The following is a 27,094-nucleotide window of genomic DNA, read 5'->3' on the forward strand; positions in this document are numbered from 1 at the left end:
CAATATCACAATAATATAACAAATGCCATGATTAGATGATACAATGCCATGCTGATCTATCAAGTGACACGATTGGGCCATACAATGTCATGACATTCTAACAAGTGATGTAATTGGGTTATACAATGTCCTACTAAAGTAACAAGTTACGTGATTGGGTCATACAATGTCAAGCCAATCACACAAGTGACATGATTGAAACATACAATGTCATGCCAATCTAACAAGTTACGTGATTGGGCCATACAAAGTCATGCCAATCTAACAAGTAATGTGATTGGGCCATACAAAGTCATGCAACTCACTGGTAATGTGACACTTTGTAGAAAGTCACAATCGTCTCTATATTAATATGAGAGGTCGTATACCTCTACAGCACGGAAAGATGAAAGTAAACTACTCTACAACATTGGTAAATTGTGTTTGCCAAAGTGTCTTGACACTATTTCTAACCTAGATTCTATCACCTGTACTGGCGTACAAGATGTACCTCAATAACTCATCCCTTCTAATATTATTAGCAGCTGTCATTTTATTACCGACAGACTTCTCTCTTTCCTCATCCTTTCCTACTGTATGAATGATAAACTTTGACCAACTCGTAAAATGAAAACCTTTATCATTAAGTCATTGTGAAAGACACATCAAAGAGCCGACAGCTTCCCTATGGGATATTAGCTCACCATCAAATCTGTCTATTCTTTTTCTCCTCTCATTTTTGTATGTAAAATTGATAGCTTTTCTCACGACTGAACAGTATCGATTTTTGACTGCACTCAACTATCCAAGAATGATGTTATCATATTTCTTTTCTTTTCAAAATGTTCCACACAACAATCATCTGAACTATTCACACAGCAACACCTTTGTATATGTGTATGTCAATTGGATCTTCCTAGACAAGTTTCTTAATGAACCATCAATGCCTCCAGAGTTAAATCCAGACTGTACGTATATATACTGATGAATATCTTCCCTCTAGTTGCCACTATATGAACACAAGCATCTCTAACATTTCACTAAATAGAATCCAATGTTAGAATCTCTCCATTATGACCAAAAAAAAAAATTCAGATCATCAAAACTGGTTTTTAACCCCAAGGGCAAAATGATCAAATTGACATGGTAATATTAAACACATATAAAATGGCTACCTGGATTGAGTGCTCTGTTTTAGAATGTAAAATCTCGACAAGTATTTCACATGGACTGCCTTCTAAATCATGATTGTAAAATACTAGTACACAATTGTATATCACACTTCTCTGTTCCCATGGTTCACAAACTCAAAAGTAAAGCTATGTAAACAGAGTTGCACGTTTCTTATATTTCTCCTCACAATCTAAGTGTTCGGTTCAACACATCTAACAATTCTACTTCATGGTAAAAATTCTCCAGTACAAAATTCATTTCTATTAATAGATACAGCAACTGCACTGAAATGTCATCTTTGTTATAGTCTGTGTGAAGTTGAAAAATCATCGACTGGACACCTGAAATCGCTCTGATCAAAAATAATTGCACTAAAGGTGAGAGATCACGATAAAAAAACCCTTATCTTTCCAAAGTCTACATCAACGGCGCAACCAGGGACGTTGGAATTGTTAGTTCTACAAGTGTGGGGTGGGTGTGAGCATTAAAAATTAAATATATTGGGACAGAAAGAAAAGAAGAGAAAACGGCTGAATGGATTCTTATGGAACGTCTGATCCCTTTCACAGCGTAATACACTGGAGGATATTTGAGGCCTGTCAGGAATGCATCATATTAATGTCTGATACAAAATTCAGCCTGCAAGCTATATAAATCATTACTTGATCAGTATGTCATAGAGGTGCTTCATGGTTGCAGGCACTTGTATATTACTATTGTACACAATAGTGAACTATACAGAATCACTATATTGCTGTTTTGAATAGCACCTGCCTCGCTGAGATTATCCACTCGCAAGTTACTCTGATCTCTTTTATAAGTACCTTTTTTTTTCATATCTCAAAACTATCTTTGTCAGTTTTTATACTTACATTGACCTTCAAGATGAAGTTTTACTTTATTGTACGAATACAAATGCAACCATTAATGTTGGAATGCAGTTATCAATTTCCCACAAACATTCAATTCCACAGACTAATGGCTAGCTTCTAATGAAAATACTACTCTGATACCCTTCTATGTACATCTAGTTTTGATTTGAACTTTTTGAAATTAAAGTTACAAAGGTGTATCTTTCAAATAGGGTTACATTTCAATACATCAATAGAGCTAGAAAGATGACATTATCAATACTAACTTGTGAAGGAATACAAAAATTGAACAATTCTTGGACTCAAGCTGTAGAAGTCATTCTCGATATTTCCCATTCAATTTCAAAGTCTATGCATTTTATAACTTCATAATTCCTATCTATAGAATACTATATAGATACATATCTTAAATATTCATTTGGAAATTGTTTAGTGTAACACTAATATTGTCATATAAATGTACATTTTAAATCTTCATTTTCTCTGATAACACATAATAAATATATGTTATTTACATATAATGACATACCACATACCACATAACACACAGAAAGATAGCAGTGTCATTAACATTGATATTATCTGTTTCTATTACCATAAAAGTTTTGACCATATATCGTAATTCTTCTCTAAAGTGGTCATATGGATGAGATGAGGTATTTATTTAGGATTTTTAATTTATAAAATAATTTATAAAATAAATCATGGTTTCCTACTTGAAAAATCAATGTGAAACAACATTGACCAAGTCTGTTTTTGTAACTAAATAAATTGCAAAAGATTTTTAAAATGTGTAAAATGTTTGTAATATGTACAGTGACAAACTTTTACCACTTTTTAGCTTTTTGCAATGTATTGAACATTTTAGACCAAAGGGCTAGAAAACGCACCCAAGAGGGCGGCACATATATGTATACTCAAATGAGGGGTGTAGCTCCCCCCCCCCCCTCCCGGGAGGTTGTTAGGGAATCTATAATACTTATTAAAAGATTCTTCTTGACCAGGTGTATTATGATTAACATTTACACCATCACCTTTTTCCCCTGTCATTAAAGATGACATCAACACTGTCATGTTTCAATTCTAAATTAATAGGCAGACTTTTTCATAACTTTTAGCATTCTGACTGTAATGGTTATTAACATTCATTTCATCAAGGTAGCCTTCTTGTCATTAACATTCAACCTTTGTTATTTTCAAATACAGTTAGTTCATCAAGACTTCATTTTTAGCATTGATATGCTGACTCTCAACTACACATGGTTTTATGGTCTTTAAATTAACATCATAGAAATGTAGAAAATGTGGATAAAAATGTGTAATTTCCAATCTGATGTCCTGGGAATTGATTTAAGCCATTAGATCAGTGTTAATTCCTTATCAATTATCATTTTTAATTAATGACCCATCATTTTATCACCTTATTGATTTAGCAAGAGGCTCATGTTGCCACATTTTTTAGCTAGTAACTCACTTTATAACATCATTTTAAGCAACTGTCATTTTCATACATGATCATTCTAAAGAAATCTGTCACTATTACATTATTTCTTTAGCATGACTATCATTTTCTCACATTTTCGTTTCAAGCAAGTGACTATTTTTATCACATTATCATGCTCCATGAGTAATTCATTTTTATCAACATTATTATTTTAAAATCAAGACCATCTTTTTATTGCATTATCATATCAAAGCAAGTGGCAATGACCATCTTTTTATCACATCATTTCAAAGTGGCAATAACCATTTTTTTATTACATTTTATCATATCAAAGCAAGTGGCAATGACTATAATTTTATTACATTATCACATAATTAATCTCATCATCAGTTTGCACTCGGAAAATGTAAATCACGAACTCATGCTCAGTAAAATGACTTTAGAAATGTCTCCATTATTTACTTGATTAAATATCCATTCTTTATAGTAATTGCCAACCCAATTAACTAATTGGAATACACAATATTCATAATTTTGTCACCGATATAGCTTGTCGTAGATATATATTTTTTCCCAGATCGCATATTTTGACCTCATATCCTGTAAGTTAATGCCACCAAGAGAATTCCTAAGCATCATCATTTGTGTGACACACATCCACACCTGCTCTTTAAGTAAATCTTATGACAACTTTTCTGACAAACAACCTACTTTGAGTATTAACCTCAGCTAACCTTCACATTACTCGGCCACTTTTTGTGTCCGACACAAACAGAAATGTGTGTATCAAGTATGTTTATGGTGGTGATCTACACTTTCACATGTAAATTAAAGATTTCATCTGAAGTGTGTTTTTCCGCCTTTTTTGAATCTTTAACTTTTTGCATTGGAGAGGTGGGTGACATGCGTTAATGTACAAACAATGTACAACACAACCTGAAACAATGGGACTGTAATATTTGCAAGTACAATATACCAATGGTTTTGCAAAGTTTTGGAACCCTGGCCACAGAGGTGTTTGATATTATTTGCATGCACATATAACTTGTACCATAATTTTCGAGGGGAGTCACAAACATGCATGCATGCTGGGGCCCAGAAATCAAGTAGATTTTACCTACTTTATAATACTGCCCTCAACAAACACACCATTTCATACATCCGACCCTTGAAAATTACAGTCAAAGAATATGCTGTTGACACAGATATTGTGATCATTTTTGGCTCAATTTAGCAGTAGTCCAGGATACACAGACTACTATACATTGTATCTTATCTAGACTACCAAATTAGCAGTAGTCCAGGACACACAGGCTAATAAACATCATATCTAGACTACCAAATTAGCAGTAGTCCAGGACACACAGGCTAATAAACATCATATCTAGACTACCAAATAAGCAGTAGTCCAGGACACATAGACTACTAAAAATTGTAGCTGAAACAATTCACTTAGCTAAATCTACATACCAAGCCTAAAAGTTAAATTCAATCCCTGAGAGAGAAATACTGGCTTTATTGTTACATCAATCAAACCTGTCTGTCGAATTGAGTCTTACTTAATTTTCATCATATTCTAATACATGCCAGGATAATATCACGTGCTAGACCACTCTGTTGCCGCTAAATCACAAAATTGTATAACTTGCTGCCAAGATCAAGTTTTTAGTCTGGATACTAACGTGGCGGGGGTGTAAATTGCAACGTTGGATTCTGTATAGGGACTAGACTACACGACTTCAAAAGACACTGGACTTTGTACATGCAGTTTTTATGACATCTCTTCATATGATACCATAGCTATGATTCCACTCGTGAAATGCTGATAATTCACAGTGCATACTCTGTGTAACAGTACCATCCGACTGTACTAGGGAAACTAGCACTGAATGTTTATATGATACCCTTATCCAACCATCCATGGTAAATATCATATAAGAGGTGACAAGTTGATAATAAACAGTGTGTATTGGTTGAACAGGATCATGAGAGAACACTAGCCTGGAATCCATGCAGTTGGGTGTTTTGAATTTACTGTTACTATATTACTAAATCAAAATTCAAAATCCCCAATAGCTTGGATTCTAGGCTACTAGGACACTGTTCAAGATGACATTCCCATAATGCTCCCTATTAATGAACATGGTGGTACAATGTTGAAAGACAATGGTACAAATTGGTATGACAGGACTATAACCATTTCATTTTTTTTGTCAAGTTTTTTGCGACAGGTATCACCAATAACAAGTATGACGCAAGTGGTGAAATATTGACATTAAATCATTCCAGTAGAGTATCATAACAGTCTAGTACTGATTTGAGATCAATGTTTACTCACCTATCTGACAGTAATACTGTTTACATAGAGATAACCTCGGGTGTCCTCATATGGGAACATTGTTTGGTAGTTAGGAACACATACCTGGGAGCATAAACTTCAATGGATGCATGTGTTCAGTTTGTCTTTGCTAGGTTACATTGTTCAGTAGTTAGGAACACATATATCTGGGGGCACAAATTTTCATGGATGCATGTGTTCAGTTCGTCTTTGCTGAGTTACATTGTCTGGTAGTTATATAGGAACGCATATCTAGGGGCACAAATTTCCATGGATGCATGTGTTCAATGTGTCCTCACAGGGTTACACTATTTTGTAGGAATGTATATCTGGGGGCACAAACTTAAATGGACAGCATGTGCAATCTGGTCTGTGGACATGTTCAATTGGTATGATTCAAACTAGTGTATTTAATTGCATCACTTTACTAAAGATAAATGTTTCGAACCTGCATGCACACCTTGCAAATACATAGTATATAGAAAGAAAAAATACAACTTAAATAAAGTCTTATGTTGGTTATTAACTTGCCTAGTTTTCATTTTTTGTTTTTGTTGTCAAAGAAGAAATCTAGCTAACTATGCTACAGAGTATAAGTAAGACTTCAAATCTCCTATGAACTCTCTAAATTTAAATAGTGAATATATGACCTATGACCTATGACCTATGACCTTTGCAAGTCGTGTGATTCTGAGATAGTCTCTGAACTATGAGCTCGGTGGATCTTGTGATTCTCAGATGCAGTCCCATTTGTCTAGCTTTAGTATTTGACAGCTGACATTATTATGTATCTGTGACTGACAACTCATAAAACAAAGCAATATATCTCCTTCAAACAATTACTGGTTTTTGTCATTAAAATTTTACAATACATTAAATCTAAATGTCATTGCTTGTAGGAATATTTCTTGTGACTCTAAAAACCTTGAGTAATGTGTCTATTACAGCTATTAAAACAATGATTGGATGAGTGTATGCCTTTACTCCATTACAAAGTATAATTTTACTCCTCATACAGCGACATATACCACTTTAATCAAGGTCTATTTGGCATGGATTCTATCTGCAGACAAGACTAGGATTGTAATTACACGCTGGGTTGCAAATCTTTCATTCAAATTATCTTTTACAGACATGTTACTTCCATATATTAGTTTCCTCAGAACAGATCGCCTGTGATGTTTTCTTTTAACCTTTATACTTAGGATGATCTTGTCTCGTATCTGTTTTGATGCAGCAACAGACCTAATGCAAGTGTACTTTGTGTCAAATCTAACTCCGACAGGTATATAACCGACCACTGTAATACACTAGTTAGATGAGCCGACAGATGTAATTATTACCACTTAGTCGGATGTTGATGCTTTTTTTACCTTACAGAACCCTCAAAAGTTTCATACATCTTAAACGATTGTATCACATCTGAATTTTTTTTGACAAAAAGCAGTGGAATCATGAATTGAAATTCTGACTTCCCAGACAATTTGTAAAGTCTTGTCCCACTGAAACCAGTCTGCATCTAAGCATAGAAATTAAAAAGAGTTTTCACTGAGTACCAAAGTACTCATACAGTCCTAAAGGCTTAGAATTCATTTACTGCAAAAGACTCTAGCACTCTAGGGTGGTTACAAGATCAAAAGATTTTCTCTCTTTAACTGACTTTTATGTAAAAAAAAGTGCACAGGTCAGGAAAGTCGTCACAAAACGATTTAGTGAATACCAAATGAATTCTCAATCTGTCATACCTGCAGAGATAAAGACCAATATACAACAAATGGTAGAGACACCCTGTAGGAACAATTGATGTAGAGACACTTCATGGCAACAATTGGTACAGACCCCCTATAGGAACAATTGGTTTAAGGAAACCTCAAGGAACAATTGGCAAGGACCCCTGTAGGAATAATTGGTTTAGGGTACCCTGTAAGAATAATTGGTAGGGCCACTGTAGGTGGTTGTAATATATGGTGTTACTGATGAGTGAAAGTGAATGGTTGAGAGAAATGAAATATCTATCTTGTCTGCACAACACAGAAATTTCCATGAGGAGTAGACATACATAGTTTATTTTAATGAGCATAGACACTGCATCAGTAACTATTCATGCTGTTCTTATCATCACTATCTTTTGATTACTAACAACACAACCTAAGATGTTGCTAGCAGGCTCTCATTCCCTAAGGCATGGAATCAACCTTTCCTTCATTCTCTGAGGACAAGACGAATGGGAATGCAGTTGGAATGAAACTTTCCTGAATGCTCCTGGGAATGGGGTGGGGGTGGAATGAACATTTCTGCACTGCGTAAGGGCAAGGTAGAAATGAGGAATACAAAAGTAAGCATCATCATAAAACCAACAGCTTCTTTGTTGGCAGTTGCACTGTACAGCATGCTCTCCAACTTCTATGCTGTAAAACTAGACAACTCCTACATCATTGGTTCTGCTGTGTTCAAAATGGCCATTACTTTTGCTGAATGTTTTTTTTATAATACTGGAGATGGTATAGTTATATTATTCCACAATATTTTTCTTCACTAAGTCGGAGATTACTCATGACCTAAGGGTTGTCACTACTCGTCTAGTGACTCAGTGACAAGTACCCCTTAAGTCACTCATATTTTCCTCCACTGAATGAAGACAAATATTGGGGAATAATAGCTAAGGGTATACTAATTATAGTTGTTACATACATTTTGTACATGCTGTAATACAGACAACAATGTAATCCAAATAAATCTATGTGGGCCTCAACTATCAAGTTGGGCTGTTTACTATAAGCACATGTATTTATTTCTCAGCATTTAGCTGAATACGTTCAAAGTTTTCTCCGCGGAAACAACTACCCCTAACGTAATGTACATATTTAATTTATGCAAATTACAATATGTAGCTTTATAGCAAGTTTGGTTTCTACATCTACTCTTGTAATGTTGGCTTTGCCCAATTCCTGCTGGCTCACTACTTGGTTTTGTATACCACCACCACGGGAAGCATGATCTCAGCTCGTCTTTATATTTTTTATTGAGAGAAATGAATGGTTGTAATTCATTATTACGGGCAGCTGGTATGTAGATTTTGTTATGAAATGTATCAACAATCACTGCACGGAAGACGTGTGGCTGGTTGGACAAGTTATTGACAAAGAGTGTCTCATTTTGTCTTGTATTTCCACCGAAATAAAATATACTTGAAATGCCATAAAACGCTTTTCTGCCAAATTTTTCATGCACCAAAATACATAATGTTATAGTAAAACTTTTTTTAAAGGACAAAAAGTATTTCAAATACTCAATACTTTTTGATAATTTCAGTTGTTTTATTTCTCCCAGCATACCTTGTAAAAGTTTCACTTCAGTAGGTTTTTTTATATCTCTATACTATAATTTCCTTTCTATAATTTCAGTTCAGTTGTTTTTCAGTTTGTTTTTTTATATATCTCCCAGCATACCTTACGGGCTTCTATGATGAAAAGGGGGAAAGCTCTGCATCATGAGAAAACAAGAGAGATACATGCGCATCATATTTGAAGCAGTCATTGAACCACATAGACCACTGACAGCAGTAATTCATGTTTCGTGATAAAGCAGCCGATCCAGAGCTTATCTCAAGTACCAGCCAGGATTGCTAGGATGATTAGAAAGAGGGAGAGTAGTCTTAAACAGTCTTAGCAACTTTATCTGTCTCTTTATTCAGTTCCTACATTCAGATATATTACATTTCTGATCTTTTCTCATTTTCCACACTTTTATACAAGCTTTTAGTTCTAGTAGCCCAATACACAAGACTACAATAAAATCACAACCATGCCTTGAGTGAAGAGTGCACTTTTGGCTACCGTTCATAGAAATTATCTCTTCTTGACTATTACTAACGTTACACTATGCTTGATGGGTTATTATGAAACCAGAGCTGACTGAATGATGGATAGCCAGATAAACACTTCAAATGCATATCACGTAACAAGTAGAGAACAACTCTTAGAAACTGTTACCAATTTTATATTACAGGGCTTTACAAAATACGAAATGAAATTTCACTATCATAGTTTCAATAATCACATTGCGGCATTCTGTACTGCATAATAAATGGATGGATGCATTGCAAGACTTAGTAATTCACTTTTTTATTGAAATATGGAATTTATTCCTCCAAGATATAACAAATGAAATTTTCCTCAATTCTATCTACTCTGAGATGACTGCATAGAATGTTGAATCATTTCTATACAAAACAAGTAGCAGCTACATCTTACTTGGAGCAGAGCTAGGGAGTACAAAAATAAGATTTATCCAGTCCGTCTATGCATTAACATTTACATACAAAATATTTTTATCTTACAACCCTACTTTATCATTGTATGCATGGTTTATAAAAAATCAAATAATTTTTCCAAGTACAAATTGAACTATTTTTCCCTCAAAAAATGTACCTACTTAGACAATAATGAGAATTGTTATCATGGACTTCCAACAAATGTATGCATACACAGAGAGTTTAATAGACCTTATAATAGCCAAACAAAAAAGGCAGCTGGTAGTAAAACAATAGTAGCAATCCAAGTTGTCAAAAAGAAAACCTCCTTTAATAAATGTTGTGGCCTCCTCAATGCCATCCTTAGATAGTTTTATGTGACGTACTCATATCTTGACGTGTTTGAGTGTCAATAAAAAAGAAAAATCAATATCCTGCCTCAGATACATGTCATATCATTATGAAGGATATCGATTGGTTTGCAAAATGATGGTTCCTCCGGAGAATCGGGTAATTATACGACTCTTACGCTGACACTTTGTGTGATAATGAAGAGTGAAACACAGTCAGAGCATTGCACTCCCTACGTAAATGAGTAGATCAGGTACAGTTAAACACATCACTGTTGCATATTTGCCTTGTATGCCAGAAGTCAAGTAGACTCGACTGGGGCTTCCGATCACTTGCGTAAGTTTACGAATAGTTCAGCTCCACTGCAAATGACTACTTGACGTGTGTGTTAAGACATCCTACAACTCAATGAGATTCAATATTTGCCTTCTGCCTGCTGTAAATTATATACTTGAATCTTGCCACTTTGTATGACGATTTTTATTATATATACATTCTCTGCAGTGCAGTATCCAGGGAATAGTCAAACTTTGTTGCTGGCTTTCCAAATAGTAAATACCTGGAATGTCATCAATTTTGAGTACACTTTTACTGTACTAGTGTCTTTACCTCAACACATAATATCCTTGTGACACTTTTCAAAAACATGGAAATCTCCTTGAATATTTTGCTTGGTATTTCTTTAATCCACTTTTCATCTGAAAATCTCCTTGATTGCCTTTTTGTCTTTGGTTTTTGTGGTATCTATCAACTGTGTACAATATCTGGACATGTAGATTTACTTCTGTAGTTCTTGTAATCCACTTTGTATCTGCTTAGCCATTTACAAAATATCGTTAAATATACAAGTTTTTCCTTTTTATGCCCTAATAAAGACTTTATCCCCTTCTGACCACAAAGAGATGTCTCCTCTCTGGCACCAGAAACTGTACATTTTGTTCCATCCGTTGCAACTTTGTAGATACAAGTATATCTCTATCCTCTGCCCCTTACAAAACATTTCCACTCTCATTCTTGCAAAAAATATTATCCCCGCCCTACAAAATGTTATTTCCTCTTATTTTCAATACAAATATTATCCTTCCCCCTCCCTCCATTTGCACTAATTTCCATACATTTTGTCATATTTCTCTAGCTTTGATAACGTACATCTGTAGAGCTCATATTCAATTATGTAGTTCTTTCTTCTCTATGCTTCCGACCAACGTGTGACAATGTATCTCACATTTGTATGATTGGCACGTCACTGTATCGTCTCTGTGTCTCTGCTGTGTTCATTTCCTGCACCTTGTTCATTTGAATGCCATGTAGCAATCTCAAATAAATTGACACTGACAACTTGTGTAGATGTCAACTGTTCTTATGGATAACATAATCACACATGGTTGTGTTTTACAGTAGATTTGCTATGGCTGTTGAACCAAGCGTACAATATTTACACTAATTCTGTATTCGAGGTCTAATCTAATCCATTTGTACAACAACGTAGTCACAAAACAACCAATATTACAGTTCAGTCTCATTTCCCAGCATTCAACCCTCCAAACATACAAACAAACAAATGCCTCATCTCCAATGATTTCTTGTCCCTTTAAATATCCACTTTAACTAGAACACATCAGCTGATTTTTGTTTTTTCTTTACTGGTCATTATTTCATTTTTATTATTTCAGCATGATGACAATAACCATGACAGAATGGTCTATATCTATCAGTGATGTCTCAAAAAATGTTGCTGGTTCAATTTTCAGAATTGTTTTGCCCTTTCTTTATAAATCAGTATTCCTTTTCTACACAACTAAACACAATGAGGCAAGCACACTTAATGTTTATTTTCAACTTATCTAATTTCTTCCCGTGAAGTTTTTACTTGTTCTTACTTTAATGTTTCGCCACACAAAACATAATGACAAACCATGCATATTTTTTCTTTTTAAAATTTAAAAAAATTAAATCAAGTTAATACTATCATTTTTCCTTATATCTTCTTAATTTTGTTTATATATATACTTATTATAAGTGGTTATAAATAAGAAGGAAAATGCAAATATTTTTATTTACTGAAATTTACTTTCACTTCTGGATTTCATACCTTGAAGCTAACCTTTTTCACACCTAATTTTGGATCATTCTGTCAGATCCAGTTAGTCACTGAAGGACAAGTGATTTGTTTGAAACAAATCTGTTTCTCAATAGAAAATGGAAGAAGAGAACGTGTGTATGAATCTTAGTGCTTCCATGATAAATATACATAGTATTATTAATTTTGTTCATATACAAAAGAGTTAAATTCTGAAAACAACTTTAAAAATTCACATCATTCATAAATTCATGGCTATATGATATGGTTATCATACTGATAAAATCATTATACAACCATTTTCTCAAATTCACAGATTCAATTACTTAGCAACATTGAATGGACAATGTATTGTTCATGGTCCCAAGAATCAATAGGCCAGTACAACATAGTTACTTTAAAACAGTAAATTGGAAACAAATGTGAATACATTTACATATTGTTTGTAAATTTTATGGTCAACTTCAATACATAAAAATATTTGCATTTTCCTTTTCATTTAAAAATCAAATGTTCTTATTAGCTGTAAGCAGAGGTATATCTTAACTTTTATTTTCATGTTTGATTCATTTGGTGTGTTTTTTTCAAATTGTCAGTGCTCATACACTTAAAGTCAAATAGAATGCCAGGAGTTTTTAAAATCAGTTTTGCAGGAGTATTCAAATCAACTTTAGTCACTTTCCCGGAGAGTATTGACGACTGAAATACATTTTATTTGCCAATCACACCAGCTTTTTAATACATATTTCTCATGTATCTAATCAACACTGTTCAACAATGATTAAGATCATTCAGATAGTTGATTTTTCAGGAGTTTCCAGGACTTTCCAAGAGTATTTTGAAATTCCAGGACTTAACCAGGAGTATATGAACCATGTATTATACTTGGTGGTAACCAACCCTTACAAGTATCACAACAAATTGGAATCTTTTGACTGACTAGTATTATAAATACTCGCTACTTCTTTCATGACTATTTACAAATGGACATCAAGCCAGTGTACACAGTACCAGCAATGACTAGCAGAGAGGTAATTTAGATAATCAGAATGATTTAATTGTTCTGTGTAAAAGTTTGGTGCATTTGTCAATAGGCAAATATGACAGGGGCAACTGAGATTTCACGTAACTAATATAGAGACAAACTAAAACTATTGTTGCAACATGTTGATATAAGCTAAGGAATGGATGTTGGTTTAATTATACACTCAGTAGGGTAGCATTTCTGATAACTAGTTTTCCTCAAGTGGCCACAGATTAGCTTGATTACACAGTGACTTTATCCACAAACACAACCACCGCTATCACTCACTAGTATACAATGTACCACATCAAACAACAATAATTTTAGTTTGTGTCTATCACAGTAAGTTGAAACCAAGGTTTCAAACAACAATAATCTTAGTTTGTGTCTATCACAGTAAGTTGAAACCTTGGTTTCCACTGTAGTAACAACTAAAACTTGTAAAAGTAACAGCTCTTGGGGATTTGAAATATCTAATAATAATCACTTGTAACAGAGATTGTTTGTTAGTGGTTGTTCCCTGAAATATTATATCTCTTTGATATAATCCCCTATAATCACCTATTTTATCATTTCTCTGTGTTGCTTCACACTTTAGACAGATGGGTCACTGATGATTAATCATGAATCAAACCAAAAGATAAAACAAATACATTGGAGGTGATGTTTAAGTTAAATTATCACCGTAGTAATTGTGATTGAAGTGAAGACAGTTTATCAATAATTCAATTTCTGTTAAATCTATTTATCTTTCAATAAATGATGCATTTCTTGATGAGACATTTTGTATTTATGATATGCTTTTCAATTTAATGTTCTATTTCACAGAGTCAAAAGAAATCAATGCCCAAATAGAGTAAAATTCATGTGAACTCATTTTAGATATTTCATCTACGCCATCTAACATGACTCAGTAAAGTCACTAGTATGCCATTCTTATCACCCAAATTTCACTCCAAGGACAATATTAATTCAGTTTTATGAATTAGCATGATATAATATTATGAATTAAGTTTGTTTTCATATGAAATTATTCAATTTTAGATAGATTATGATGATTCATACATGTCTTGGGTTCTGATTAAAAAAAAACAACCACAAAGCGCTACACAGAAGGTTATAGTCTCTACTTACAACTCATCTTTTAAGTCACTTGAACTGATTACACTAATACTATATTCTACAAATGTTCCTTTTAGTGGCTTGATGTGTCATACTTACACATACAAGAACACTCTGAGAATTAAAATTTTCATTAAAAAGACGCCAGATCTTGATGAATAATTCTGATGAGTATCAGTCAGATCACAGTTTTGCTACTTCAGAGTACAAACACAAAGCAATTATCTAAATCTAGTTATGTGATTTACAGTGGCGACATTACTTTAACATTTTCAAAAATAAACCATGAAATAATTTAATTCACCATTTTTCTTTCAGGTTAGTAAATTGCATTGGCAATGACTTACTTTGGTTCCACATGGTAGTCATTGAACTTTCAGATTATTATTACAAGCTTTTGCAGTCAGCATTGTGTAACTGTAGTGCAGATTATCAAAAATATCCGGGTAGGCACTGCTATCAGCTAGTCATACGCTATGATTTACATATATCATTTTTTTTACTAAATATTTGCATTTTACACTACATATCTTGAAATTATACATACTTTACATACATACTCCAAATCTAGGGTTTTAACTGTTAATGCATGCAATAAAACGGTGCACAAGGGGACATGCATTGTACTTAACCCCTGTATTAAACTTTATCGATCAATGCCAGGCAATTTTCATTATTTCAGCTTACACGTATAAGTTGCAGTATAAGCCTACCTTATTTAGACATATAAATGATGGTTCATCAAAAGTCTCGTTCACCATTTTACTACACGTCCAGTCATGTGGTTGATGTTTAGGCCAGTTAGTCTGCAGAAAAAAATAGAAATAAAAAAGTTGTCAATGGTATTATTATATTCGAGAGACTTTTATTTGATTACCAGAAGCTCCTAAGCTGAAAGATAAAGTTCTAGTCTGTTTATGTAACAACTTGCTACCCATCTGGTTGAGGTATATTAGTACACAAGCGGAAACAACAACTGGATCTTCCAGGCTATAGAAGTTCCATGAGAATACTTATGTTGTATGATTGGCCTAGGTGGTTATTTTGTGTTTGTTGTTTATATTGAACCTATACACGACAAAGATTGTAAATCACAACACACACACAGATAACAGACACAGACAGACAGACAGACAGACAGACAGACAGACACAGATATACACAAACACGCACACACATGATACACATACATACACATACACATACACATACACATACACGCACATACACATACACACACACACACACACACACACACACATTCTGATCGACAAACAAACAGACTCTTTGCAATAATTATGGCACTACTGAACGTAAGTTCAGTTGTCCTAAAAATTTGATGAAGACAAGTTTTGCCAGTTATATCAATGTTTGAATTCTGTTTGTGTACAATGTCATCCAGTACTTTTTGTTTAGGGCAGTAAGTAAGTAAAATCTACCCGAGTTCCTCTTGTCATTTTACAAGAGTTCCCAACTAAAATCAAGGTACAATGTATTGGAAACTATGCCAGTTTACCAAATTCCCCTTTTGTTACCCTATCTTAGCAAAACATTGTCATCCCAAACACATATACAAACACAGACAGAGAGACAGAGACAGACTAACAGACAGACAGACAGAGACAGACAGACAGACAGACAGACAGACATACATAGACAGACAGACAGATATACAGACAGACAGACAGTCAGTCAGTCAGTCAGTCAGACTGGTAACTTGAACACTTGAGTGCACGACTAGGTTCAACTGAGGTCACTACACAATGTTCTTCACAAACATTGACATATCTAGTCCTGAAAGACTCATCACTGATGAACCCTGATATTACTCATAGAGTCAAAGGTCAAAGTTAGTTGGGAAACATATCTTTTTAACTTGAATAATGAGACACTATATGGATGTACGGAATCAGAGCAACATCGACACTTTGATGAAAAACTCTATCAAACACTTAATTGTAATTAACAATCAAAACTTTGACTGTACACACACTAAGATCTTTTATATTCATATTTTGACTACATGTCTCTATTTTTTAAATGTATTATAGAGGTGTTCAGTTGTAAAATGCAATGCCATCGTTCTTGACATTACAGGTCTGTCGACAACTCACTCTGGATGCAAAGTGAACAGATAATGAAGCCCTCTTCATGTAACGTTCAAAAGCAGACGTCTGTTAAAGCAGCTCTTTAATTCTTGCTATGTACATTTTACAAGCAGCTTCTACATGTTATACATACAAAGTAGCCAGTATGTGTTCCAAGGCTAACTTCACAATTTTTCAGACACATCGATTTTGGTTGTGGACTTGGGAATAAAATGGTTACTTTAGACATGCAGACCTTGTAATCGTACATTACCTACCTATCACCTTGTCGTCAAGGTTACCATGTAAATTATCTCAGACCTTTCATTGCAATTCTAATGACAAGTCAAGTTGACAACAATGACACGTACATACGTGACCAGAAGCAATAAACAAGTTCTCTTGAATGTTCCAAGGTGTACAAATAAAATCATACTCATTACTACAAAACTGCGTATTCGTTGCTCCGTTATTTTTGGAGTGAGTTCCATGGCAATTTATTAGAGCAATTATAATTCCATCCATAAAAACAATCTTTCAATACTGAGGGCATTATCAAAGCAGTGCCGATACTCATGTAATTTTAATACAAACTCAAGGCGACTGTCTCCCTGTGGTACAATTTATCATGGACCCTTTCGAAACTCAAACAATATAATTGTGCCTTTTTAACCACTCCTAAACACATGTCTATATCAGATGTAAGCCTAACTTTGTTGGTTAAAAACATCATCAATAATTTACATTTAATATTTACAATCACTATTCATATAAATTAAAACAATTATTTAATTTTAGTTTATACAGAATACTTTTCCTAAGCCCGGAGATTTAATTCCGCTTCAGATCTGTGGACAAATGCACATTTACACAAATGTATCAAATATTCACAGCTCATTCGGGATGTACATGTCTGTCATTTCAGAACATTATGTAACGGCAGCACCAGAATCTGTCAGAATGTTTGCTAACTATGTGGTCAAATACATGTAGAACTGTAGTAACCTTGCATCCAATGATAAGAAGACTAACTAAAAAATGTAAGTGCTATGCATAATTTTCCCATTTAGGCTCCTTTATTGACATTAGCATGCACATGTTCAAAACCTCAATTTAGTTCAAGCCTGGTACGGAGAACATCGTAAATTTGTCTCTGCATACTATTCATATAAATGCAATATTGTGATGTTTAGCATTTGAATGAACTATTTTGCATGTATATTTCACAGTACACCACATGATAACTATTTTGCATGTGTATTTCATAGTACATATGGTAACTAATTTGCATGTATATTTCTCAGTAGGTATTCTAACTAACTATTTGGCATCAGTATTTCACAGTACATATTTTAACTATTTTGCATGTATATCTCACAGTATACATGATAACTATTTTATGGGTTCATAACTTTAAAGCAAAACAAAACACCAGGGCTAGATTTTGGTGTCTAGCTTTGTCTCAATGGTGCACTTGTCACTTCGTTCAGGAAGAACTGACATTCTAATAATGTTTGTCGAGAAGCAGTGACAGCATCAGTTACCTACCTCAAGTGTTTCAAGGTCTTTGGGATCATTACCCAACATCTTAAACCATTGCATGTGATAACTAAGAGAGGCTCCTCTCTGTCTTGCTATTAGTGGAGCACATCTAAAAGTTACGTTGGTTCCGATAGGAACCGTCTGGTTCTTCAACACATCTGCTACTAATAAAGGTGGATCATTGTCTGAAAATATGCAAATATCATGTTATTTGTATCTTGAATTTCATTTTCATAATTGCAAATATCACTGTCTGTCAACTCATACACATGTGATGCCATGCCTAATAATTTGTATTTATTTGTACACCTGTTTTTTTTCAGTAGTGTGCATAAAAAAATCATCTAAACCTTGGCCTAGACTTGAACTCAGTACTTTTTCGTTTGACCCAGTCTATATGTGAATTGTGACAATTGGAGTTTCTATATTCATCTCCCCCATCATCCCAAAACAGTGTATATGTATATGTGAGGGGTGGGGTGATTTTTACACAACACTGGTTCATGATAATAATGACGTAGTCGTGAAAAAAAACATTAACATCTATCTATCTATCTGTCGATTGTTCTATCATGCTATCTGTCTATCATATCGTATATATATGTTAGATTTCCTGGATATTGGTGGAAATAGTCAACTCACTTTGTCTAACAATTTCCAGCTTAAATGTGTAATTGATGGAACCATACTCATTCTGAACAACACATGTGTAATTTCCATTATCAGAAGTCAAAGCATCCCTCAATATAACTTTAGATGGCTTAAAACGAGGCTGAAACATACAAAATGAGAAAAAAAAAGTTTAGAAAATGACTAAAAATAATACATGTATGTCATGATTAATGTCATGCACGTTAACTATTCTAGCAAAAGTCAAAGAACTGTTTTTCTAGGCAAGGAAACTCTGGTATTGACAATTAACATCCCTAAGGCAGATAGTAACATTACATAAATGTAGTCCATTTCAGTAGTCCCCTCTGGTGGTACCCACTGTAGGCTAATACACCAATATTTGGACCAGACAGAAGAATGTATTCTATTGTAGTATCCCCATCTGATAGTAGACACAATAGACTAATCCACTACATTATACGTAACATGTATAGTCTCACTCATCATTTATTGATTGAAATCATGATGTGTTACCTTTGTGATAAGTTTATCCACTTCAATATGGCAGTCAATAACAAACTTTAGAAAATAATGATATGGTGGAATATTTGTGTATGTTTGGAGACATTGGTAGTACTTATAAATGTGGTTGCCATGATGTACATAGATATCAGCTTGCAGGATTGTATGAATCGATATCCCTATGTGTATACATGACCATAGGGCATCACATGATGGACCTTTAGATTTCTTGAATCCAACTCACGTGAGACAAGCTGGCATCAACATAAACCAATGTATTAAAGAGTTACTAAAATCTCCTTGCCTAGCATACTGTTATATACCAAGGACAAATTAACTACATGTTTTAGGAGATTCCTGAAAACTTTCCATTTCCCTCCTTCACAACCAGTCCATAACACTCCATGGCATGTACTTCATGGTACAGTTTCAAGATACCCTCACTATCACTGTCCCACAATACTGGCTCCGTGGCATCGGTCTTGCACTGCTCACCTATTACTACAGTTTCAAGATACCTCATCACAATCCATGATATTAGCCTTGTTATATAGTTTCCAGACTCTCCATATTACATTGCAACAGGTCATGGCATCAGTTTCATGATACCTCCCTTGCAATATACTTTCAAGATACCCTTGCAAAACTTCCACAAAGTTTCCCCAATGGCATCAATTTCATCATGTCACCTTCACGACAAAGTTTCTAATACCCCATGATGGTTTCAGGATATCCACATCACTCCTTCCATGTGTCATAAAAGTATATATTACTATACAATATAGCTATGTCTAATTCACTTATTCTTCATGATGTAATCATCAGCTACAGTTTCTGTATCTGTACAAAAAAATAGCAACTTTCTAGTAGTAATTAAACTGACATTGGGAAACCTACCTAAATGTTGTTTTTTAGTGTAAAAATAAGATATGATGATGATAATGCTGTCTTAAATAAATCACGTTTTTGTGTGATAAATGACACAGTCATTGTTTGCCTGCTTGAAATTAACGCTATAAATCCTATACACATGTCAAATTATGAAATATGCTGTATACTATCCAAACACTTCAGCAGACACCAAGATATATTATTTATCATACTGCCCCATCAGGGTATAGTCCAGTCATACTGTACAAACAATTTGTCTCCTTCAAAATTGACATGGCCTTAGGTGCCATTAAAAACTGTGGATGATGTTTTCATAAAGTTTAGTTTTTAAGTCAGTGCTTTCAATGCCTGTAAATGATCAACGTTCTGTGCTGTCTTTGTCAAAACCATCCAAAGCTATAGGGATTATGGTATTTCCATTAGTGAACACAGTAGATGAGGGCAAAGGAGGCCAATAATTCCTGTGTAATTTCATCTTCCTGCATTGATGTCACCGTTATGTATATGCTATTCTTTAGTGAGCTCTTTAACCTTGTCACCCCCAAAGTCTCTGTATTTTGGTTTATTTCCATTGTATTACCACAAAAGTTGTGAAGTCCATTTACTAGGGAAGGGGTGCTAAGCCCTTGGGAATTGTGTATGTGTATGTTTTGGTGACATCTGGACAAAGTTCAGCATCCTCTGAAATTACATTTTACAAAGTTATTACGAAAAACAATATTTACTGCATATATGAGTACGCTGAAATTTATCAATCCTGGCGTATTACTGTTTAGATGATTTGGGCACTTGACAGATGAATTTTGTTGTGTTCTGCAACTCAAAATCCATTACATATACCTAGGAAGTTTTCAAGTCCTAAGTTGGATTAGGATAATTCACATTAGGGTGAGATAATCAGTTGCCAGGCATATCTACAGAAAAGCTTGGCCATAAATTTTAGATTAGGATAATTAAGATTTGGGTGAGATCATCAGTTGCCAGGCAGATCTACAGAAAAGCTTGGCCATAAACAAAAGAATGATCCTGTGTAAACCACATGATTCTATTGATAGGATAATATTAATGAGAACCTGGGAAGGAATCGTGGGCCTTTAACAAGAAATACTATGTACAATATACATTACATATATGCAGTGCAATGAAACCTGAAACCTAATTCTGTGCCTACACTGTCGTCTCATTGGTATTCTACGACCATCTCAATTTTGAACACGACTTACAGGGTTAAATTTAGATGTAAGTACCACAGGCATTGAAATGCATAGCTTCAGGCATTTTTCTCTCTCAAAGACCCATCATCAAGAATAAGCCATACAATTCTACAGAGAAAAAAGCTGGCTATTCTCAGCACATATGTATGGTTACCACTACTATAAACCATACAAATCAATCAATGCACGGAAACACTGATAAAATGATGATACCTCTAATGATGTGATAATAATGTACTCCATTTAATGTATTCGATATGATGATAATTCTATAGCTATCACACCAGTTATTTGTTATTACCCAGAAAATAACAAGAATAAGAAGATACACTACACTAAACGTGATTGCCATTTAGGTAAATGAAATAGAGACATTAAAAACTATGCTATTGTCTGTAACAGCATGTTTGATGATTACGAAGTCCATTTAGAATTATTGTGATTTCGGTACAAATTGCAAACTACTTTAATGGTATCTTTAGTCAATGAAAAGCACACACATCAAAGTCCATATGCACTGCACAACTGGGTTGTAAATTACGTTCTTGATTTTTTTTACATTTAGAAATGGCTGACCTATTTATCTTTGCCATTTGATAAGATAGTGTTCTTGGCAATGTTCAGTGCCGCAATCAAGAAAACAATAAATCATTTGCCACCAACTAAAACCTTCAGTAAACACATTAACTTGACACCAAGTATATGCTTAAGCAAAGTCATGTTTCAATCATTTTCAAAATTAAAATGTGTCAAGAATTCACTTTTTTTTAAAAAGTGCGGGGAGGGGTGTGTGGGTGCTGAAAAGTATTTCCTTTCAGTTGACATTTAAGAAATGTTGTATGTAGTTACATTGCAAGTTAATCAGGGTACATTTCAAAGTATAACGGACTCACTCACTGCTGCACAAAGCAACATGTTGAACCTCGGTGACTTGGAAATAACTGGGCATGAACTCATAAATTAGCTCTATCAAACTTAGATTTTACAACTGAAGTACACTAGCAACCTTTAAGCCTGTGGACACAGATGGGAAATTTCTCAATCAACTGCTTTGAAATCGTACAGATAATAAAATTTGGGCAACGGACTCTAGTGTATGCAATTTGTCTCTCCCAACTGATTGTTCCAATTCTGTACTGTAATATGTTCTAGATGAAATTACAACAACTGACTGTACACTTGGTACTTTTCATGTCAGTTTAGATTTCAGGGACTGGAATATAAAGGTTGTGCGAGAAATGAAGTAGTATTAAGAGATGAATCTAAGCAAGCATTTCTATACTGACTTTGTGAAGTGTTAGTCTAGCTACACTTAGCATCAAATCTCAAGATAATGAGATGATTTACCATGGGTAGAATCTAGACTAGTGCAATGTAAACATAGACATCCAGTCAATGACTTATCTAGATATGAATGGTTAATTTTCAAAGTATAACTTTATGTAGAACCAAAAGTTACATGTAATTGATATATCAGTGTACACATATAAATGTATGAAAAGATACATATGCACTGTGACCAAATAGCTGGCATTGTATATTGGTAAATACTACATGTCAAATAATGACTGTATATGTAATACATGTATGTAATTACTTCAAACAGTTGTACTGAATATTACCACAATAGACAAAATTTAATCTCAGAAATTCTGTTTGCTTCATTTTGTTGACGCTATTGTACTAGCTCCTCAAGAGAAATGTTCTGCTTTCATTCGTCCTTTCCAAAAACGGTTTTCTGTTATTTGATCTGACTCATATGTAGTAGAGTTATAAAAAGGTTAGAAAATTATGCAGCCATCAGCTATTTACCAAAAAGCACTTGCTCAATAAAGGAGATTGGTATCCCTGCACTGATCGCAGAGTTTGCATTTGTACACTGATTTTAGTGGGTCCTCATTGTAAAGGGATTATCTGTTGTAGGCATGAGACTTCAACAGTAATGTAAAAGACTGCCTAGCTTGCAGGCAAAATGAAAAGTGATGCATCATCGCTTGATATTGACTACATCTGTGATTGTGTTTAGGTATTTCAGAAATATTACTTTTGTTGTCTTTCGGGGGGTGAGAGTCTGAGTAACTGAGACTATTGACAAACTTAAAAGTCAGGATGAGTAGAAAGAGAATTCTAGGAAAATTCTTTCCTGTTGATAATGGAAGAGATTAAATTTCTCCTCAAACATTTATTTATTTTCATAAGTCAGGATGTGGATGTTGTATAGGACAGCATAAAAGCACAACTCCAGTTGTATTTACAAACCAAAAAACACAACTCATGTCTGTACTTTATCCAACTATTTTTAATGATTTCTAGTTCTCATGGGACAGTTGTGTTTTATTGCAAACTCCATCTTTAGAAACACATTTACATGATTTTAATGTGTAGCGATGATAAATTGAATGACTGTGATAACAACTGACGTCCAAATTTTCCTGGCCAACATCCAGTACTCATTTCCCACATTATACATTCATGTATGACAGATTCATGTTTGTCTATTTTTGCAACAATCTCCACATCAGAATTCTAAGCACACTCCTTCCATTATATAGTCCCATCAGTTTCTTGTCATATTTGGATAGTGAAGCTTTCATGTATTTCTCAACATATATCAGGATTACTATTATTTTATTATCATTATCTGTACTGAATCTCACTCTCTCTCTATCTCTCTCTTTCTCTCTCTCACAGCAACAATAACTCTTCATAACTTTTATAATTTTATGTTTTTGTTTCTTTACATTGTAGTTAATTACCAAAATTAATAAAACAAATTGAAATGTACGGACTTTGAAAAGTTTTATATCTAATGATTTAGTATAGTGATACTTAACATCATTTTCTTTACCTTACTATTTCTAACCATTAATATGAATGAATAATTCGTGAGAACACAATAATAAGCAAATTATGAATATATAAGAACAAGAACATCTCACTGTGTCGTAAAATCATAATGGTTTTAGCATACACTATAACACATCGTTTTCATACCGCCTTCAGTGATTGGCTTAGATCATGTCACATGGTATACATATGGGTGACCTATAGGGACCCCAATTTGCATACAGAGGGTATTATTTTGTTTTCTATTTCCCTAGGGCACTACTACAGTAATATGTGCCAGAGAATGTGATGTGTAATAAAACATTTATTGCCTGGCCTTATTTGGGCACTAGTTAGATGTCATATTTCCATCTTCCTGTTATGTAGCAACTATTTCCCCCCAGTTTTCAGCCTCGGGAAATGTAGCTGGTACATTTGGAGTAAAACTTAAAAGATGTCTACTAGTACTCTCATACCCAGGAAGTGAGTGTATACATACATTATTACCTCACAGACACAATATTTCGATATCATAATTTAATAAAATGCATGAATACTTCTTTCTTGTAACACTTCTCTGAATTTTCAAGCTCAACAATTGGAATACATATTAATTTTATACAACAGTGAATTCTTCACTATGCAATATGCTCCTAATAAAAAAAATTACCAAATACGATAATAAATACCAAATATGATATTAAAATACCACTAATTATGATATTACTTATGTCTTCATTCTGTGATCATAACTTTTTTTCACTATAAAGTGACTTAATATTTTGATTCTATAATGATTTCACACTTATAGTGAATCTCCTATGGTGAAAATAAAGAGAGAAAAACAAGATGTAAAATTTATTATGATGCATTCTTAGTTGATACAGAAACATGTATTAATCAAAGCTATTGTGAAAAATTTCTGAGAGCTGTTTTAGTGTCATAATATATCTTGTCTTTTCTGACAGCCCAGTAAGATGAATAAGTTCATCATAGAAGTACTATTACTAGCTACATTGTAAATGTATTGTTGCCATGGTTATACAGGAAACACAAGTGGAGCATGATTTTCAATATTACTGCAGGGTATAATTTTCAAAATATGTTTTTGATACATTCAACAGCAGTTTTACTTTGTTAAAATAGTGCCCCCAAACTATAATGTAAATTATGTATTTTCACAAATATAAAAAGGTGGTATTGTACGATGTAGCACACCTGGTGATACTACAATAAATGAATTCAATATCATTATTTACAACAGTTTAACCCAGGTTGATGTTGATATTTGCTATGATACACCATACAGCAGGGGGGTGAGTATAGCACTAGTCCATGCAGACTGTATCTCGACTACCAAATTAGCAGTAGTCAAGGGTATATAGACTACTAAACATTGTATCTAGACTACCAAATTAGCAGTAGTCCAGGACACATAGACTACTAAACATTGTATCTAGACTACCAAATTAGCATTAGTCCAGGACACATAGACTACTAAACATTGTACCTAGACTACCAAATTAGCAGTAGTCCAGGACACATAGACTACTAAACATTGTATCGAGACTACCAAATTAGCAGTAGTCCAGGACACATAGACTACTAAACATTGTATCTAGACTACCAAATTAGCAGTTGTCCTAGACATATGGACTACTAAACATTGTATCTAGACTACCAAATTAGCAGTTGTCCAGGACATATAGACTACTAAACATTGTATCTAGACTACCAGCATTAGTCCAGGACATATAGACTACTAAACATTGTATCTAGACTACCAGCATTAGTCCAGGACACATAGACTACTAAACATTGTATCTAGACTACCAAATCAGCAGTAGTCCAGGACACATAGACTACTAAACATTGTATCTAGACTACCAGCATTAGTCCAGGACATATAGACTACTAAACATTGTATCTAGACTACCAGCATTAGTCCAGGACATATAGACTACTAAACATTGTATCTAGACTACCAGCATTAGTCCAGGACATATAGACTACTAAACATTGTATCTAGACTACCAGCATTAGTCCAGGACATATAGACTACTAAACATTGTATCTAGACTACCAGCATTAGTCCAGGACATATAGACTACTAAACATTGTATCTAGACTACCAGCATTAGTCCAGGACATATAGACTACTAAACATTGTATCTAGACTACCAGCATTAGTCCAGGACATATAGACTACTAAACATTGTATCTAGACTACCAGCATTAGTCCAGGACACATAGACTACTAAACATTGTATCTAGACTACCAAATTAGCAGTACTCCAGGACACATAGACTACTAAACATTGTATCTAGACTACCAAATTAGCATTAGTCCAGGACACATAGACTATCAAGAATATCAGGCATTGAGTCAGGTTCTGCAGTTACTGTGAAAGTGTCCATGGTTGCTAGGGACAATTGTTGTGATTTTGAGATCATTTCATAACATTACAAATCAGTCATTACTATGGGTATCATACAGTTGCCAAGGATTTTTGTTTTAATCTCAAAATGTATGCTGAACACAAAACAACTAAATTTTCAATTTTGTTGATAATGTTGATGTGACTGGAATATTTGTATGGAGAATTGATAACCACAATTCAAATGTTTTTAAGTCATCAAAAAAAAAGTGGAAAGCTAGGTATGTCATACATTTCACCTTGAACCAGGTAACTGAACTAATGGTTTAGTCTGTATCGCCTCCCTTGGCAAGTAATATGAGTCATTACCAGAAGCATCCCAGCATG

The 27,094-nt window shown here is 34.1% G+C and overlaps 1 protein-coding gene across 2 annotated transcripts in view; it reads right to left on the reverse strand.

Moving 5' to 3' along the window:
- Positions 1 to 27,094, reverse strand: part of LOC144436391 (fibroblast growth factor receptor 3-like) — a 101,080-nt gene that overhangs the window by 28,054 nt on the left and 45,932 nt on the right. For both annotated transcript variants that reach the window (XM_078125184.1, XM_078125185.1), the window contains exons 4-6: positions 18,907 to 19,036; positions 18,271 to 18,449; positions 15,349 to 15,441 (exon numbers count right to left, since the gene is read on the reverse strand). In XM_078125184.1, coding sequence (XP_077981310.1) covers positions 15,349 to 15,441; positions 18,271 to 18,449; positions 18,907 to 19,036 — 402 coding nt within the window. The remainder of the gene's footprint in view (positions 1 to 15,348; positions 15,442 to 18,270; positions 18,450 to 18,906; positions 19,037 to 27,094) is intronic.

The sequence above is a fragment of the Glandiceps talaboti genome, chromosome 6, assembly GCF_964340395.1.
Source record: "Glandiceps talaboti chromosome 6, keGlaTala1.1, whole genome shotgun sequence".
Classification (NCBI taxonomy): Eukaryota; Metazoa; Hemichordata; class Enteropneusta; family Spengelidae; genus Glandiceps; species Glandiceps talaboti.